Genomic DNA, 17,131 nt, shown 5'->3' with positions numbered 1-17,131 from the left:
GAGAGAGATTGGCGGGGTTGAAAGATAGTGAGGAGAGAGAAGGAAACACACTGGGAGAGAGAGGGATGTGGGAGTGTGAGGAAAAGCCCTAAAAAAGGGGTAAATTTAGAAATGACTACTTTCTTTTAAGAATAAAAACTTTAAATGTGCTATAATGTACCAACATTAAAACAAATATGCTGTAAACTTCAATTACAAATCTAAAATATGCTATTTGCAATATTCTCCTTTTTTTTTCTTTTTTTTTAGAAACACGTAGACTTTAAAAGAGCGTTTAGTACGAGGTAATCTTTAAATGAGAATGAAAATCTTGAGATATTCTTATATTTAGTACAAGAATTGTAATTTTTGTATTTCCGGGAAAGTAAATCCCATAGGTCTCACTTTACCTTACTTTGGGATAATTTGAATTAATATAGTGTTACTCATTTTCTCATAAATCTGATTATCATCGGAAACTAAATCAACAAAATTAACATTTGAGTAACTGTTCTCTTCCCCCACCATCATTGACCATCCCAGCCCGACTAAAATCAGCATCGATCTGCCATCGCCGGCCGGCCACTAGCAACCAGAGACCTACCATCAACGTCGACCCCCAGCGGCCCAAAATCTAACCAGATTTCGATCGAGAGTTTTCTATTGATTGAATAAGAAGAAAATTAACGAGATAGGCAGGTTTTCGACAGACCTATTTCCCATTTCCCATTTTATCTCTAGGCGCTTACTCATCCCCTCCAATCCTTTCCAAGCATCAAGCCAGCTCAGCTAACCGTCTAACAACCTAAGGAACTGATTCCAAGAGCTGCATCCTCACTAGCTTCTCCTGGACCTGCAACAATCCCCTGCGTTGCTGCCTCACTTGCTTTCTCTGGACTTGCTGATTTCTTCATACCAAACCTCTTCCTTTGTATAAGTAAAACGCATGGGAGGTTTATTATTTTACCCTTCACTATTAATTAATACACTTCCATCAAAGAATTATATTAATCAAAAAGGGTATTAATCAATAATAAGAGATAAAAATCAGTACACTTTTGGAGGGTAAAGTCTGTAATTTACTCCTCTTTTTTTTTTTTTTTTAAAGGAATGCCTCAGTTTAGATACATACACAGAAGTTCGTGAAAGCTATGATTTAAATTCTAACATCTTCAAGATTAAATGCTCCTAGGGATAGACTTGTACTCCAGAAACGTAAGTTGCTTCAATTGATGCAGATCCTTCTGCTGCAAAGTTGTCCCATGAATCAGTTGAAAGTACGACGAAATCTGCTAGTTTTCCAGGTGATAAAGATCCAATGTCTTTGTCGAGGAAGCAAGCGCGTGCAGCTGAAATAGTATACCTGCCATGAAATGTAGAACTTTTGAGGACCAAACCCAACATTTTTTTCCTTGTAAGAAAACGCAAGCTTAATTGGAAAGATACAAATCTAGAGAGCAAGATTTATTATTAGTGAAGATATGTTCCCAACGCAGATTAACAGAGAGAGAGAGAGACATTTTTCTTCTGTTTCTATGGAATGTAAGAATTTTTTCCAACATGGTTTAGAAGTGTTTTACTTATAACCAAGATTAACATAGAAATTGTTATTATCCACCGATATTTTCATAACTTCAGATCTGTCATCTTCAGAGACAATAACACTAAAGAAACTCCCCAATCCAAAGAATCATAGAAAAGATCTAATACCTAACCCACTTTAAAGCAAGAGATCAAAATTTCATAGTAAAAAATCAAATAATGTAAGCTTTCTATCTTATAATGTAGCAGTCTATGACAATGCATGATATGCTGGCAATGTCAAAAGGATGAAAATATTTGATCAAACTTACGCCTTTAACGCTTCATTCACGGAAATACTTTCCGAAGGAGCCCATGCATTATCCCAAGCAGGCGATATTCTTTTCATTGCTGTTCTGATACCACCTAGAGGATTAACATCTGCAACCTGAAAAAGTTGTATAACTGAAGTTTTAAAAAGAACGTTACATACTCAAAAATGTTCTTCATAAAGAATTATTCTACGAGAATGTTATTCAAACATGAGTAAATATTTGGAATACTTAATGGGAGAGAGAGAGAGAGAGAGAGAGAGAGGAAATATTAAGCCTAATGAGCATAAATGTGAAGCAAAAAGAATTTTGAATCATTATACTTACAGGCCAGTCAGAACCAAATGCTAATTCGACATTGCTACTCAAGAGTGACCGGAACAAATAAGAACCCTTCTGAGCCCTATTGAATCCAAGCTTTTTCGTTGCAGATTCCAAATCATCCAATAGGTGCTCTGGCTGTTGATAATTGGAATATAATTTGATTAATAATGTCACAAAAAAACCACGTAGAAAGAAAACAAATAAAATACAGAATATAAATTGCATGTTGCCAAATAATGAGTCAGAAGATGAAGCAACTATAAGCGAAAATGAAGCATACATACAGATAAGAAGGAATGAATCCCCTCTAGATAACTTCATCGTCAACATAAAGCTTTTCAGAATAAATGATTTAAGATTATGGTTACCAAAAGACCCGCTATACCGACACCCACTCTAATTCTAAAAACTAAAACTCATATACCTAAAATGTCTAACTTTTATTAATAAAAAACAAAATACAAATGAAGTCCTAAATAAGAATCCACAAAAAGCAACAGACATAAGGACCCTAAGTATACATCGATCTATGACTCAATCTTACACGCTTATTTTTGCAGGCAGTAACCTGTGCACGAAGGCTCTCACACGACAATTACCACCCACAAACTAATTAAAAAAAAAAAAAAAACGAGCATCTAATATCCTTCTGCATATTTTAAAATATTTTCCTACTAACGTCAAGAGAGTTTAATACAAAGGTTGTTAGCAGAACCTGTACTGAAGCCACAATCCCTAGTTTACCAAACCGGTCTGGTGTCTCAGGTGCAAGATGCTGGCAATGCTCAATCTGAAAGTTGGCACCAGTCATGCAAAACAAGGGCGGAAAAGATAGATAAATATTTTACTGGAAATAAATGATATCTCTGCTGTTTGGAACCATCTTCGTATTATGCCAAGTCTTACCCGGAATCTTCGATCCCGTAATCCGTTTTCAGAAATCACCTTTTCATACATATCAAGGATCAAATCGTTTGCCCTATCACCTATGGCATGAATGGCAACCTGAAAGAAGTCTTATTATTGCAATAGTCTACATTATATATGTCAAGGTGGTCTAAAACTAGGACAGGAGTCACAGGACTAGACCTGAAGTCCAGAGCTATCTGATGCCAAAGTCATATTGAAAAGCTTTTCATAATCTGTCAATTGTAAGCCATAATTTTGAGGCTCGTCAACATATGGCTACAAAAGGTTGACACCGAACTTCATTGAAGTTATCAAATAATAATAATAATAGCAATTATAAATAAAAACATTTTTTCATTAAAAAGAACTACAGTAATATATAAATTTCAACAATAACAAAATGCATTATTTCAAGTAGCAGATAGGAGTGAGACTGGCTAAACTATTACCAAAACTAAACAGGAGTGAAGCTGGCCAAGCTCACAAACAACAAAAAATTTATTAACCAGTCATATATATAAATATGCATATATATATATATATATGGACGAGTTTTTATTCATTACGTTTCAATAGATAATTACCCATCAAACATAGAAATTCAATAACATAGCGTAAGAATCCAATCTCATTAATTATCATACATTTTTGTGGTTAACTACCCAATTTATTACAAAAATCTAGTATTGTGTGGTTTTAATAGTTACTCTAATATTTATCCAGGTATTGTTGTTTTTGCCATAAAATATTAATCAGACAGTTGTAATAAATTGAGTAGTTGAACAAAAAAATTTATGGAAAATGGCAATTTATGAGATTTGATAGAAATCGCAATTTTATATTTGATAGGTAACCACTGATAAAAACGTAAGCATTGAAAACTCGTCTAATATATATTACCAAAATGAGGCTTTACATACTGGCCCTCCAAACCCTTATCGAACAAGAATACTTAACTTAAAGGTGCTGACATAGAAACTAAAGGAAGTGAATGCCAGGTATTATTATTCTTACCTCATAAAACAAAGCACTATTAGAACCTAAAGACCCATCAGCAAAAGCTTTGACACCACCCAAGTAAATCCATTGGCTCACAGCACGACCCATTTTATTAACAACATCCTAAAAAGTAACAATAGACGTTTACAAGCAAAAGTGTAGGAACATTGAAACTTTAAGAAAGCGAATAAAGATTGGATTAGAATAAACCAAAAGGAATAACACCCTTAAAAAGGGACAATACAGTTTACGAGCTGGAACAGTTGAAACTTTAAAAAACCTAATAGAGAGTAAATAGACCAAAAGGAATAAAACCCTTGAAGGGGCATGCTCATCTTAAACAATTATTGGCACCTCTGTCAATCATAAAAAGAAAGGGGTGAATCTTTTTTGTCCCACACTCAAAACGCTTTTATTTATTCATTTACTTTTTATAAAGAAGCAACGTTCAAATAAAGAACACAAATTACACAATTTTAACCAATGTTGGATCAAAAACATTAAATGGGTGTTCTTTTCATAGGTTTGAATAGAAAATTTAAATATATATAAAAAAAGAGTAGAAAACTTAAACTGATATTTGAATTTTGTGAGAGAGAATCTGTAGCAAAAAGATTGAATTGTAATTCAAACCTATGAAAAGAACGGAGCCTGAACTTTCCTTTATGAACTAATATAGTTGTTAGTATAAAACACGTGTAACGTAAACATCTTCTGGTTTTCACACATTAGTTTTTATTTCAGAAAATCGAAAGAATAAGAAACAAATAATTAGGTAAAAGTCATAGAAGTGAAACCAACGCACAAGTAAGCGTGACCAAGTCTCTAACGGGAAAAATAAGCAAACCCTGATCCTCATCTTCCCTGAAGAATCAGCCCATTGATAAACATCTGTAGAATTCATGCAAAAAGTACATTTAAAATGAAGTAAATGATGGTTCAAAAGTCATTAATACATTATCAGTGAGCTGCAACAAGGAAATTTAGAACTCTGAGAGCATGGACACAAATTAAGCCTCTGAAGAAAAATGCATGAAACGGTTGAAATAAATGCATCTACTGTCGTATGATATAATGTGCATGGGTATGTATTTGTGTTTGTGTCCGTGTGTCTCCATGTATATAATTACTCTATTTTTTTTGCTGATATATTAAATCACCCTGAGGTTTTTATTTTTCTTCTGAAATTTGTAGCTGATATATTTAAAGAACGCATTTTTTTTTTTTGGTCCAATGAAACTTGTAGATGATGTTATGTTAAGAAAGGCTGTTGACTGTTGAAGAGAAACCCAGTACGCATCTGATTTTTAATTCCATTTTATTGTTAAAATGGCATCTCAAATAAGGTCCTCTTTAAACTCGATCCAACCATCACTGCGGTAAATGACAACAATTATCTTTTCCTATAGTCAGGTAATCTATGATACACGAGTTATAAGATTTCCAACAATGAGAGTGGCAATAAACCCTCGAGCAATTTTCAAAGAAACCTGAAAAATCTTTCCATGGAGGCTCCACAGAGGACCCAGGCAAATATCTCCCAAGGTCAACAACTGTTGTAACGCCCCTCATCAAGGCATGTTTGCTGGCTCTTTGAAAAGCTTCCCTTCGTTCATCTACAGATACCTCCGGAATAGATGTGAAAAGAAGATTCATTGCGGAATCAATAAGTAATCCAGTAGGTACTGCATAGTGATAACAAAAAGAAGTTATAACTACATTGTTTCACACGAATATCCAAATGGAAAAGTTTTCAAAACTAAAATAGGCGGTCGGAAGTATTTGTGCTACCAAACGATCAGTAATTTTAGGAAAATACAAAATTTTTTTTTTTGGGTGAAAAGAAACAAAACTTTATTAAAATTCATGATGTACAGAGAACACCAACAAGCAGGACGAGGAGCCCAACTAAAACAATAGGGGGAAAAGCCTACTTAAGAAGATTCCACTCCCTAACGAAAACTGCCATATTGAAATTACAAAAATCTTTGTACTCAGGCAAACCAAATAGCAACCCAAAATCCTTCCCCCGTAGTTCACTTTCCTAACAGACATTTCCTTCCATTTTGTTCTAACCAGATTGACCAACACAAACCCAAAATAGCATAGTTCAAAATCTTTCTCTCTGTTTAATAAAGCCATGTAGGGAGAAAAGATACACATCTGCACAAATCAAAGACATTGCCCAGTGATAAGCCTCCACTGCGATTCACTTACACTCAGAAGTGGTTCCATGGGAGGAAACCAGCAGAAGCAGAGGAAATTGGTGGGCTGCAGCACAGGAGAAGATTTCTCCAGTTGGTTAGTTGGTTAGCTGAGTTGGCACTTGGGAGAGAGAGGATTGAAGGATGTGTGCGGAGGCCTAGGAGTTTGGGATTTGGCGTGACGCAATTCTATTAGAAAGGGTTAGAATAAGAAGAGAGGATTGATTCCAGAAAAGGGCATCGATCATTTTACTAAGTGAGAATTAGTCGAGCTTTGGCTCTAGGCAGTGCAAGGGGTCTCTCGAAAACCCCCATATCTTGTATTCCTTCCTAATTTTCTCAATTAGTAAAAATCAGTAAGATTCCCTTGATCGATCATTTTCTATGTTTTACTCATTTACTACTGTTAATTGCTTGTTGGTTCTATCATGTTGGTATCAGAGCAACTACCAAGGATGACGAAGAGGACATACGATCGTGAGAAGGAGAAGATGGAGGGTTCTAAGGAGGATATTGATAGGATCAAGTAATACAAATTTGAAGTTGTATTACTCAATTGAATTGAAGCAATACAATAGAATAGTGTGAGCTTTCGAGAGGCTCACTCCCTCCCAAACAGACTCCAGTACAATTCTTGCCTTAAAAAACCAAACCCTTCCCTCCTTTCCTTTTATATCCCACCCTATACATTATTTATTCACCACTTAACATTCTTTTCCAGAAACACCCTTTCCCCAGCCAAAAAATGCCCACCGAGACTGCTCTTAAGCACGTGCCTTGGCACGCCTTGCATAAGTAAAGTGTACCAGGGGCCTATCAGTACTCCCGCCCCATGAGTCACCTTGTCCTCAAGGTGGAACTCCTGGAACTGGTTCTTAATCACCTCAAATAGTTCCCAAGTTGCTTCACTTGCTGGCACATCCTTCGAACGAATCAGCACCTCGCATCCTCGCAGAGAACAAGTGCGCAGTCCCAACACTTCCTCCGGCTCCACAAGCAATTCCAACTCATCGTTTAGCTGTGGAGGAAGATCCGAGGAAGAGTGTGAGGCCCCAATGGCCTGTCGCAATTGCGAGACATGGAATACCGAGTGGATAGTTGCCCCATCAGGTAGCTGCAGCTTGTACGCGACAGGGCCGACTTGAGCCACCAACCAGTCCCGCACAAAGCACTCAACCACCTTCTCCACTGGAAAAGGGTGCTTAAGCCCCACAAAGTGTGTGCATTTGCTCAGCCTATCGACCACTACAAATAGTGTCCATGCCCTCCAACCATGGCAGCCCCTCGGTGAAATCCATGGACAAATCATCCCACACTTGGTCCGGAATGGGCTATGGCTGAAGCAAACCATTCGGGGACAGCGTAAAGTGTTTGAATTGCTAGCAAGTAGAGCATGCCGCCACATACTTCCGTATGTCCAACTTCATCCCTTCCCACTGGACCATCGTGAAACTCTCGAATCATCGCCGCAACCAAGGGTGATCCCCTAGGCAACACCAAGCGCTGCTTGTATAGCAGGTGGCCGTGAACTAAGGTGTACCCCGACCGAGCCACATGGTCTTGCCTAAGTTCGGCCACAATAGATCCCAACTTAGGGTCGGCTAAAACTTGGGCAGCGACCTCATCCAATTGGAGCAAGTGAGGTATTGTTAAAGCCATGAGCTCCACTGTAGACTCCAAGCGAGAAAGTGCATCGACAACCTTGTTCTCGAGCCCGTGTCACCCCTGCGCGCGCCCATCTGTGGGACTGGTTCGAAGTTTTCCAAAAAAAAACATCATTGTGTAAAAATTTGGGCAACATTTCCCCATAAATATAAGCTTCCCCAAAGCCATAATAACCTGTTGAATACATTTTACAACCTGTTGAATAACATTTACAAGCAACACAACACTTTGGTATACATTTTACAACAAGCAAAACAACATTTTATATGAGTCTTTTAAGCTTGTACTCGCTCCAAATGGAAGCCGCAAGTTCCAACCGGTACATTTCTACTAGCTCTTCAGCGAGTCCTTCTAACAGGATTTTGCGGACAAAGTATTCGACAAATTTGTATGTGAAAAGTCCGCAGTCACCTGTTCTTCGGTTGTTGACCAAGTTCTTATGACGAACGATTGGCCATGCACTGTCAAGTTTATCGCCCAGATAGTTAAATAAACCTGTGTACTTCAAGAACTTGGGCATCATGACAGAGATAGGCTCCACGTATTTTTGCATCTGTTGATCTCTGTACATCATAATAGCTGAGTCATAAACCTTTATGTTAATTTCAGATAAATCAACATAAAGCGCAACCTAATGCTTAAGCTCGATGTTAAGAGGCATAGTGAAGCCTTGCGCGCCATCCAATTTCTTTCCAATTATGCGCTTTTCTCCACGGACATATTTATCCAGATCGGTGTCAAATGTATACTTTGCCAAGCGGGATTTGTTGGCAGTGAATCGCCCTTTCAATTTCTGGTAAAATACATCATCTAGGATGATAATATCGTTATTGAACTCTTCTTCGTTGGCCCGTGACCTTCTCATAGATAAAAGACCCCATGCCTCGTCAATTTGCTGTTAGTCATAAAAAATAAATTCAGTATAATGATAATGGTATAAAAAACAAAACTATAATTTTAGAAATTATGTTGTCATTACTTACATCATTGAACAACCAAACACCTAGCTTCGAGGGGATCTAGAAGAAGTCCTTCATCCAATCACCAAAACCACACTCTATCAGCTCAGAGTATGTACTCATATCATCCAATCACTTTTTGAAGGCCTCGACAGCATCTTTATAAGTCCACATCTTCTTCATCACCTTACGCAGGGGATCTGTGTAAGGCGACTCAAAATACTTGCTGGGCTTTTTAAGTCGCTTTTCATTCTTAGATTCAAACTCTGGCTCTGGCTCAACCTGTGGCATCTGTTGTTCCTCAGGCTCTGGCTGAACCTATGGCTCAACCTGTAGCATCTGTTGTTCCTCAGGCACTGGCTGAACCTATGGCTCACCGACATCCTCAGGCTCTGGATGAACCTGTGACGCACCGATGTCTGCAGGCTCTGGCGGAACCTGTGGCTCAAGTTGTTCCTCAGGCTCAGGCTCTGGCTGTGGCTGTAACTGTTGTTTTGCTAGACATGCTATTTCAACCTTTATTTCTCTAACTGATTGGTCAAGTGAGTCTAACCTCTTATTGATGGCTTCAAAATGTCTACTATTGTACTCTACCATCCTCTGATAGAGTATGTCAAGAATGCGGTCAATAGACATACCATCTTGCAGACGAGGTTGTTGTTATTATTGTTGTTGTTGTTGTTGTTCTTGTTGTTGTTGTTGTTCTTATTCTTGTTGTTGTTGTTGCTGGGGAAATTGCTGTTGTTGTTGAGAAAGTTGTTTGGGAGGCTTCGGTTGCTGGACATGGACCATTCTTGCACCAGAGTTCAAAAACGATTCAAGCTGGTCAATCTCTGCATCTTCTTGATCGGCATAAGATAGATACAACCTCACGCTCATACTACTCAATTCCTCCTCAGTGGGATAAAGAATTGGTACGACCATTCCCTGTATATTAAAAAAACATACATTCAATGATTATTTAGGTGGAAACATATTGAAAAAAAAAATACCTATAAACACATTGTATTCAAACTCTTACCTCACCACTTTGCATGAGGTCGTCTATTTGTCCAACCTCGACCAATGAAACCCGACGTGCCTCCCATTTGAGAATTCTGGAAAGACGTCCATCAACCATTTTTGCAAACGTGGCGCCGATGGTTGGAAAAGTTTCGAATGCCCAAACACGCGTTAAAAATTATGCCATGGTTAGAAAACTATGTATTATTTACTATAAGGCCGTGATTAAAAATTATGCATATAACTGTACGACATACCTGGAAGGCCCAAGGAAACCCGCATATTAAGTAGGTTTTCTTGATGCTCTTATGACCTCCTTTCCGAACCCATTTATGAAATTTATCTTTTAGGTTCTTCCTCAACGACCGCAGAGTGCATTCAAAAGACACCATGCCCCATGGATAGTTGTTAAAGAAATCTAAATCGTCGACGTACGATAGCCATTCCAGAGGGACGGTCTTCTTCTCGTCCCCAGATAGTAATACTTGTGCTAAAAGGTAAATGATAGCGATCTTTGCTTTATCGCTACCATTTATCTTGTTTTCTGTGAGCAATTTCTTTAAATCAGCAACAAGTACTACTTGGGCCTTAAAATGCTCTAACATTCTTAGATTCTTCGAAGCTTTCAACAACACGTCCGGCTCTGGGAATTCCTCGCAGTTCAATCCTGTGATTAAGGCAAATTCCCTCATTCCGAACCGAGTTGGCTTTCCATTAACCATGAACCACAACTCATATTTCTTTTCTGTTTCTATCTGCCTCAGAAGCAGATAGTGTGTCAACACTCCAAAATAAATCATATTTTTAGACATCGAAATCAAATGTCCCAAGGCAGATTCCTTGTAAATTGGCATTTCGGTTTCAGGGTCTAAATTCTGCCGTATTACCTCCAGGGCCTCGATCTTTGACTTCATAGTGACTTTCACTGGGAAGTACTCCTGTATACGATCCATGATCATCCTTAGCTGTCCAATCCCAGGAAGTTCATCTGTGTTGTACTTCGGGAGGTAATTTTGAAGGAAAAAAAAAAAAAAAAAAAACAGACATCGGTCAGAATCGACGGGGTGGCAAGGGTGCGCGCGCGGGGGGGCACGGGCGCGCACGAGGTGGGGCACTGGTGCCCGCGCGGACCCTAAAACTGAAACCGACCTAGAACCGACTATGAACAGACCACAACAGAACCAAAACTGACTAAGATACGAACAGACCACACACTAATGTATGCAATTCTTGTTTTCTTATATTAAGTTTTTATTTTTGCAAAAATGTAAAAAAAAAAAAATAAAACCTTAATTTTATCTGAGCAGATTCCGTTGTCTCGTTGACGGGGGTTCGGAAAATGGCCGTCTTAGTTGATGAAAAAGAGCTGTTTTGTGATGCCATTTCAGTCATGGAAATCGCTGGTTTTTGGTCGGTTTTTAGTGAGGGAGGTGGTCGGTTTTTGTTGAAGAGGGGTCGGTTTTTGGGTGGTCGGTCCTCGGCGAGAGAGGGTCGGTTTAGTCGGGGAGAGTGAGGAGTGTGGTCGGTCCTCGGCGAGGAAGGGTCGGTTTTGTCGGGGAGAGTAAGGAGTGTGGTCGGTTCTCGGCGAGAGAGGGTCAGTTTTGTCGGGGAGAGTGAGGAGTGTGGTCGGTCCTCGGCGAGGAAGGGTCGGTTTTGTCGGGGAGAGTGAGAAGTGTGGCCGGTTCTCGGCGAGAGAGGGTCGGTTTTGTCAGGGAGAGATGGTCGGTTTTGTCAGGCGATGAGAGAAACTCAGCGAGAGAGAAACCGGTGAGAGGTTGTGAGGGAGTCAGTCGTGTGGTCGGTTTGTGAGAGAGAAAGGGTCGGTTTTTGAGGGTTGGTGAGGAGAGTTTTTTGAAATGACCCATACACATAGACTAGATAGGACCCATTTTTTGACACATAAGATACATGTCATAGTTTTTTTGTTATAAAAAAAAAGTGGTCTAGATCCCCAATTTCTGTTTTATTGTAGTCTCTTTTATCAAATTTTCTCCTTTTTAGGCGACAACCGAATGTGATCTGCTCCTAAATCGAAGGATGCTCTTCAACTATCGAGCCTAACCTCCCTTCCTCGTGAGGCAAATTACCCTGAGCACATGACACGTTCCCCCTTAAACGCTTTCCACGTGTCACCCAAGACATAAAGGAAGACATAACGATTTTGCCCACCGACTTCTCACCTTCACTCCCCCGTTCCTTGCTTACGCCATTGAAACCAGTGGCCTTAACGATTGGAATCTCACTCTTGTCCCCGTCGGTAGCAGCCTCCTCATCGGAAGTATTGCCAGTATAGCTAGTATTGCCGCGTTTCAAAAATATAATCCCGAAATCTTTGTTAATACAATCTGCCTTCCCTACGATTGCATCTCCAGTCATTTCAATACTTCTCCAAATAAGACCACTAGTTCTACCATTGGACAATGTACTATAAGGCTGATTATTTTCTAGATTGAATAATCCGAGATGAATCCTCTCTCCTTGACACGAAACTTCCATAATTGGCGACATGAAACCATCCTTGAAACCCCTCACCTTAATCTTGGCAAATAGCAAAAAAGATTGACCTAGCGTATCTTCTGCAATTTCGACGAGACCACTGCAGTTATCACCTATGATTTTGAAAACATGGTAGTTCCATAAATTTAGCGGCAACCCCTCAATTCCAATCCAACTATTCCTTGCCTAGATTTGAACGTAATTCCAATGAGAATACAATGACCAGGGCTCCATGTTTGCAACGAGACTTTCTATAAAATAGAGTCTAATCTGATAGTAACAAAGCTCTCCACGCTTCATTCCTACACCAAGTAACTGATCTGTTTGCTGCTAATGGCACCAATTCAGTTGACCTTGACAGTTTCCTCTCTAATTCATTTTTGATAGCCTCCCACGTCCAACCCACACTTTTCTTGTTCACAACCACCGCCAATTTCCATGACTTTACAACCTCACTCTCCTTCTTTTCCTTTGCATATGTTGTGTTACAGAAATCCTTACCATGATTTCTTCGAGCAAGACTCCGTCTTTGGTGACCTTCTGCATTAACTACCTTTCCTCTATTCATGGCAGCTTCCTTGAAAGTCTCCTCTTTCCTAATCCCTCTACCATTCCCTATAACTTATTGAAGACGACCCAGAACTTAAATTCTTTGAAGATAAACACTGCAGACTAAGGTACCAGAAATTTCAAGGTAAAAAAATAAAAAAAAAAGAAAATCAATAATACACGAGTCAAACTTTGATTTAAGGATCACAAGGGATGCCAAATGCATGTATTGAGGAGATCATTCCACAAGTCACCTTTTTGAGCGACATTTGTGCTATCCTCTTTAGCACAACCACTTAGCAAATAAGGCAAACCCCAATTACAAATGTGACGTACCATTTTTTTGTTTTTGATGCTGTAAAACAAGTTAGGCGTCAAAAATAATGAAACAATAGAATCAAACAGAAGAAGAGCCCTACTTTCCAGAAGAAGAGCCCTAGTATGAAGCAATAAGGAATATAGGGAGTACATAATGGTTCATATGCTTACGGAATGTCAAAACTAGAAAATGATGATTGCTAGGTCCTGTTTTCAATCCATGAATTCTCAGCTCTTGTACTAAGATCATCCTAACACTGAGGTATCATGATTTTTTTATTATTATTCTAAGGAGAAATATAGAAACGTTCATTATAAATTAACAAAAGTAAAAAAGAAAAAGAAAAAATAAAAATAGAGGAGAATAAGAGGTCTTCCAAACAAACAACAAATAAAACAAATACGGATTCAAATATTATCGAAATCTCGCACTTAACATGGTGTTTTTGATAAGATCATGTTTTTTAGGCAGTTATAAATATGTAAGACGCGTATGAAGTCAAATATTACCTCCAGAGGCAGTTCTCATAATGATTCCACCATGAGGATCTTCTGATGCGTTAATAATCCGAGCCACCTTAAGTGCCGCGGTATTTGCCAAGCCCATGTGGCGATCCATTCTTGATAACCAAACCTGCAAAATAAAATATTTTGAGGGAAAAAAAGTACGTTCTTGTGAATAATATCCACGGATGCAGGCCAAAATATCTCTCTCAAACAAAAAGGAAAAGTGCCAAAAAAAAAAAAAATACTATCATATGGCTTACAGGATTATCAAGTGTAATATGATCAATCCAAGAGGCCGTTGGCAAATCTCCTCCCCAGAGATCATTGTTCCAACCACCACCAAAAATCCAGGAACCTGGTTTTGCATCTGAAAATTATTTGCTTAAAAATGTTCAGTATTTTGCAGCTTAAGATTTGAAATGGCAATTGGAGATGTAAACCATCATCCCCAAATACATAATAGTTTTCTTTAAACTCAAATGTTTCACATCATTAATGATCATGCTGCTGACATCCTAGCAAAATGGTTTACGGTCAAAATAAGGCAACAAGCAATCGTGTGTGCAATAGAAACAGCAGGATTTCAGGTCACCGCAGTTCACTAGATTGGTATACAATGCATTCAGTGTAGGATTGAAAGAGAATAGAAACAACGTGGCAGATCGACAATGAATGAAGGGAGCAACAAGGTAGCTTCACCTACATGCTAGATGCACTGTAACCAAGGATGGGCAGGTCAACTCAGTCTAAGGTGGTGATGTGTGGCTGTTGGCAATTTGCACCAAAAACACATGCCGTTGATGCAACAATAGTAACTAATATGGTCAGATGAGGAGCAGCAATCCCTTTAGTGTGTTCTTCAACAATTTGGATATTACATTAAGGATACTTTTAATTTTCTGAATGGCCACACAGAGGCTTCAGGACAAGCGTAGGCTCCAATATCAGCTGGAAGCAAGAACGATAGGAAATCCGGAAAAGAGGAAGAAAATTGATGGACTGATCTCAATACTCAAGTAAAATCACCTATATGGTTTTTTTTGGGGAAAAAAAAGAAAAAAATAAGATACAGTGATCAACACAAATCATACATCAAAGAGACTTTGCACACGTTTCAAAGAAGATAAACCAATACAATGTCAAGGCCGAAATGCAGCAGACACACTTTGCGCATTTTGAGTATCAACTTGTTTTTCTTCTATAAGAAACCAAATTTAATTAGTGAAACTTACTTCTCGCAGCTTCTTTGACCCTTCTCACGAAATCATCCTTTTTATTTATGCCCCGCAGGTCCACCTCTGTCAACTGTATCCATTGGAAAAGTTCAAATCTAATTATTACCACATACAAAGATGAAAGTGCTTACATGACAGCTTCTTATTTTCTATTGCTCAAATCAATGAAGACATGGTAGCTATTGATCATGAGAACACATTTATATAAAAAAAAACAACAACAACAACAACAATATTACCGATATACAACCACAGCTCTAAAAAACATGCTTGAACATCTAATAGCCTTTTAGGTTAATCAAACGACCGACTGCATTGTTTTTAATATTATATTATTATTATTTTCTTAAGTTTCTTCAAACATACAATCTCGTCTGGAACTAGAACTCCCAAACTAATGTTTTTTCAAAATGAATCCCGCTTAAGCAACTGTTGCACTTTGACACCTAAACTAATGTTAGGGAAAAAAAAAGTGTTTAAGAAAGGAGTACACACTCGGGCTACTGACGCAAAAAGAGAGGAAAAAAAAACACACAGAAACTGCATACATGAACACAAAATCTGAATAAATTGAGTCAATCTTACAGAATGAATTGGCTAGAGTAGGTACAAGAGAACCATAGGACAGCAGTTCTTCAAGAGACTGCTCGTGCTCCACGCTTGGAGAACCGAAGACTTTCCCCAACTAATTTCCCGACACACAATCTCTCATTCTTCCCCTTTATATCCCGTTTCAATCTTTAATTCTCTGTTCCCACTATAACTGCCTAACAAACTCCTTAACTCATAGCCGCACAACATGTATTATACACTTTCACACTCACTAACATATGTCTTTCACTACTCAGCTCCTCTCCTTCTATTCTTCCTCACACAAGTGTATCTAATTGGTGGCGTATCCGGTACCGGTAAATGACTTTGTAAATTCTCCCCTAAAATTACAGCCTGATAACAAAATGAGCCTAGAAAGCCCTCTACAATACTTTTCAGAACCATTACTTATCACAAAAAGCGAAAACCATGACAAAGTTAATTTTAACTCCACCTGAGGAAAAAAAAAGCCTAATTTATGGTCATGACTACATCTATTTTAATTACCAACAGTCATCTTCTAAAGAAAAACAGTATTTCCAGATATTTGCAATGCTCTAAAATTAGCCCAAATGGGAAGGAATATATACACATATATATAGTCTAGAACAGAATGAATGTAGAAACTTTACCCTCAAATAAAAAAATAAAAAATAAAAAACCATTTAGAAAATGGAGGATTAGTAGACCTGGCGTCCACCCCAAATGAAGTGCAGATGGGAATCGATAAATCCAGGCACCACAATCTTTCCTTTCAAATCTAACTCTTTTGTCCCATAACCCACCAGTTCCTGCATTACATAAATGTTAAACAATGGAAACGCCTAAGAGAAATATCATAATTTGCATTGAAATTTCTCCCTATAAAAAAAAAAAGCCCGCAACAATATCAAGTAAATTTGCATGTTTTGGTTGTCGAATTCTTCATCTTTCATTTAACAAAAAACAAAAATAAAAAAGAGATTAAATTTAAGAAAAAAGACGTATGAGGAAGCTTACCTTGAGAGAGGAGTAGTTTCCAAGTCGGAGAATTCTTCCATGGTGGACAGCGATGGAATCGACGAAAGGAAGAGAATCGTTGCTCGTGTATACTATCGCATTTCTCACCACCAAATCCGCTGTGGTCTTCCAATTGAATAAGCGAAGACAAAGACGAACAGGAGAAGAAGCAACGATGGCGAAGATGAGAGCAATGGAGGCCGAAGCTAAGAAGATGAAGGACGAGGACGGCTTCATTTTTGGGGACCTAGCTGGGCTAATTCAATTACTTCGCCAACTAGTAGTCATAAGTTTAAAATTAGGATTATCATCACTGATTCCTGATATTCAGGTTCAGCCCGTTTGATTTAAATTTTTAATTGAGTTGAGATGTGATTTTATGTGAGAATTTTTTATTGTAGTAAAAAAATTAGACGTGACTGTTTATGAAAACCTTTTACTGTAACAAAACTCGAATTCTAAACTTAAATGAGTGAAATAAACAATACTTCAATTTACTTTTTAAATTTTAAAAATTCTCATTTTACTCTTTTAAATTTAAA

At 38.3% G+C, this 17,131-nt stretch overlaps 2 protein-coding genes across 2 annotated transcripts; both read right to left on the bottom strand.

Annotated features, from left to right (window-relative positions):
• Nucleotides 1-1,003: 1,003 nt before the first annotated feature.
• On the bottom strand, nucleotides 1,004-16,853 carry LOC21407815 (putative amidohydrolase YtcJ). The gene is made up of 14 exons (XM_024167719.1): nucleotides 16,590-16,853; nucleotides 16,280-16,381; nucleotides 14,997-15,069; nucleotides 14,025-14,131; nucleotides 13,768-13,891; nucleotides 5,555-5,749; nucleotides 4,870-4,955; nucleotides 4,080-4,187; nucleotides 3,246-3,341; nucleotides 3,063-3,161; nucleotides 2,872-2,946; nucleotides 2,160-2,291; nucleotides 1,833-1,948; nucleotides 1,004-1,342 (listed from the first exon to the last, which is right to left on the bottom strand). The coding sequence occupies exons 1-14, from the start codon at nucleotides 16,824-16,826 to the stop codon at nucleotides 1,168-1,170; spliced, it is 1,725 nt and encodes a 574-aa protein (XP_024023487.1). The 5' UTR covers nucleotides 16,827-16,853; the 3' UTR covers nucleotides 1,004-1,167.
• LOC112092219 lies at nucleotides 9,597-10,166 on the bottom strand. Its single transcript, XM_024167756.1, has 2 exons — nucleotides 9,914-10,166; nucleotides 9,597-9,819 (listed from the first exon to the last, which is right to left on the bottom strand). Exons 1-2 carry the CDS (start codon nucleotides 10,010-10,012, stop codon nucleotides 9,598-9,600), a joined length of 321 nt encoding a protein of 106 aa, XP_024023524.1. The 5' UTR covers nucleotides 10,013-10,166; the 3' UTR covers nucleotide 9,597.
• Nucleotides 16,854-17,131: the final 278 nt, after the last annotated feature.

This window comes from Morus notabilis, unplaced genomic scaffold (genome assembly GCF_000414095.1).
Source record: "Morus notabilis unplaced genomic scaffold, ASM41409v2 Scaffold172, whole genome shotgun sequence".
Lineage (NCBI taxonomy): Eukaryota > Viridiplantae > Streptophyta > Magnoliopsida > Rosales > Moraceae > Morus > Morus notabilis.
This window is presented reverse-complemented; position numbering and strand designations above follow the sequence as displayed.

Bases quoted from the DNA above. Each gene is read 5' to 3' on its own strand.
- LOC112092219 (XM_024167756.1), bottom strand. From the start codon at position 10,012: ATGGTTGATGGACGTCTTTCCAGAATTCTCAAATGGGAGGCACGTCGG. The intron at 9,820-9,913 runs GTAAGAGTTTGA...TTTAATATACAG, and splicing joins ACCTCATGCAAAGTGGTGAG to GGAATGGTCGTACCAATTCT.
- LOC21407815 (XM_024167719.1), bottom strand. From the start codon at position 16,826: ATGAAGCCGTCCTCGTCCTTCATCTTCTTAGCTTCGGCCTCCATTGCT. The intron at 3,342-4,079 runs GTAAGAATAATA...AACCTTTTGTAG, and splicing joins ATAGTGCTTTGTTTTATGAG to CCATATGTTGACGAGCCTCA. The intron at 1,343-1,832 runs GTAAGTTTGATC...ATTTCATGGCAG, and splicing joins GTGAATGAAGCGTTAAAGGC to GTATACTATTTCAGCTGCAC.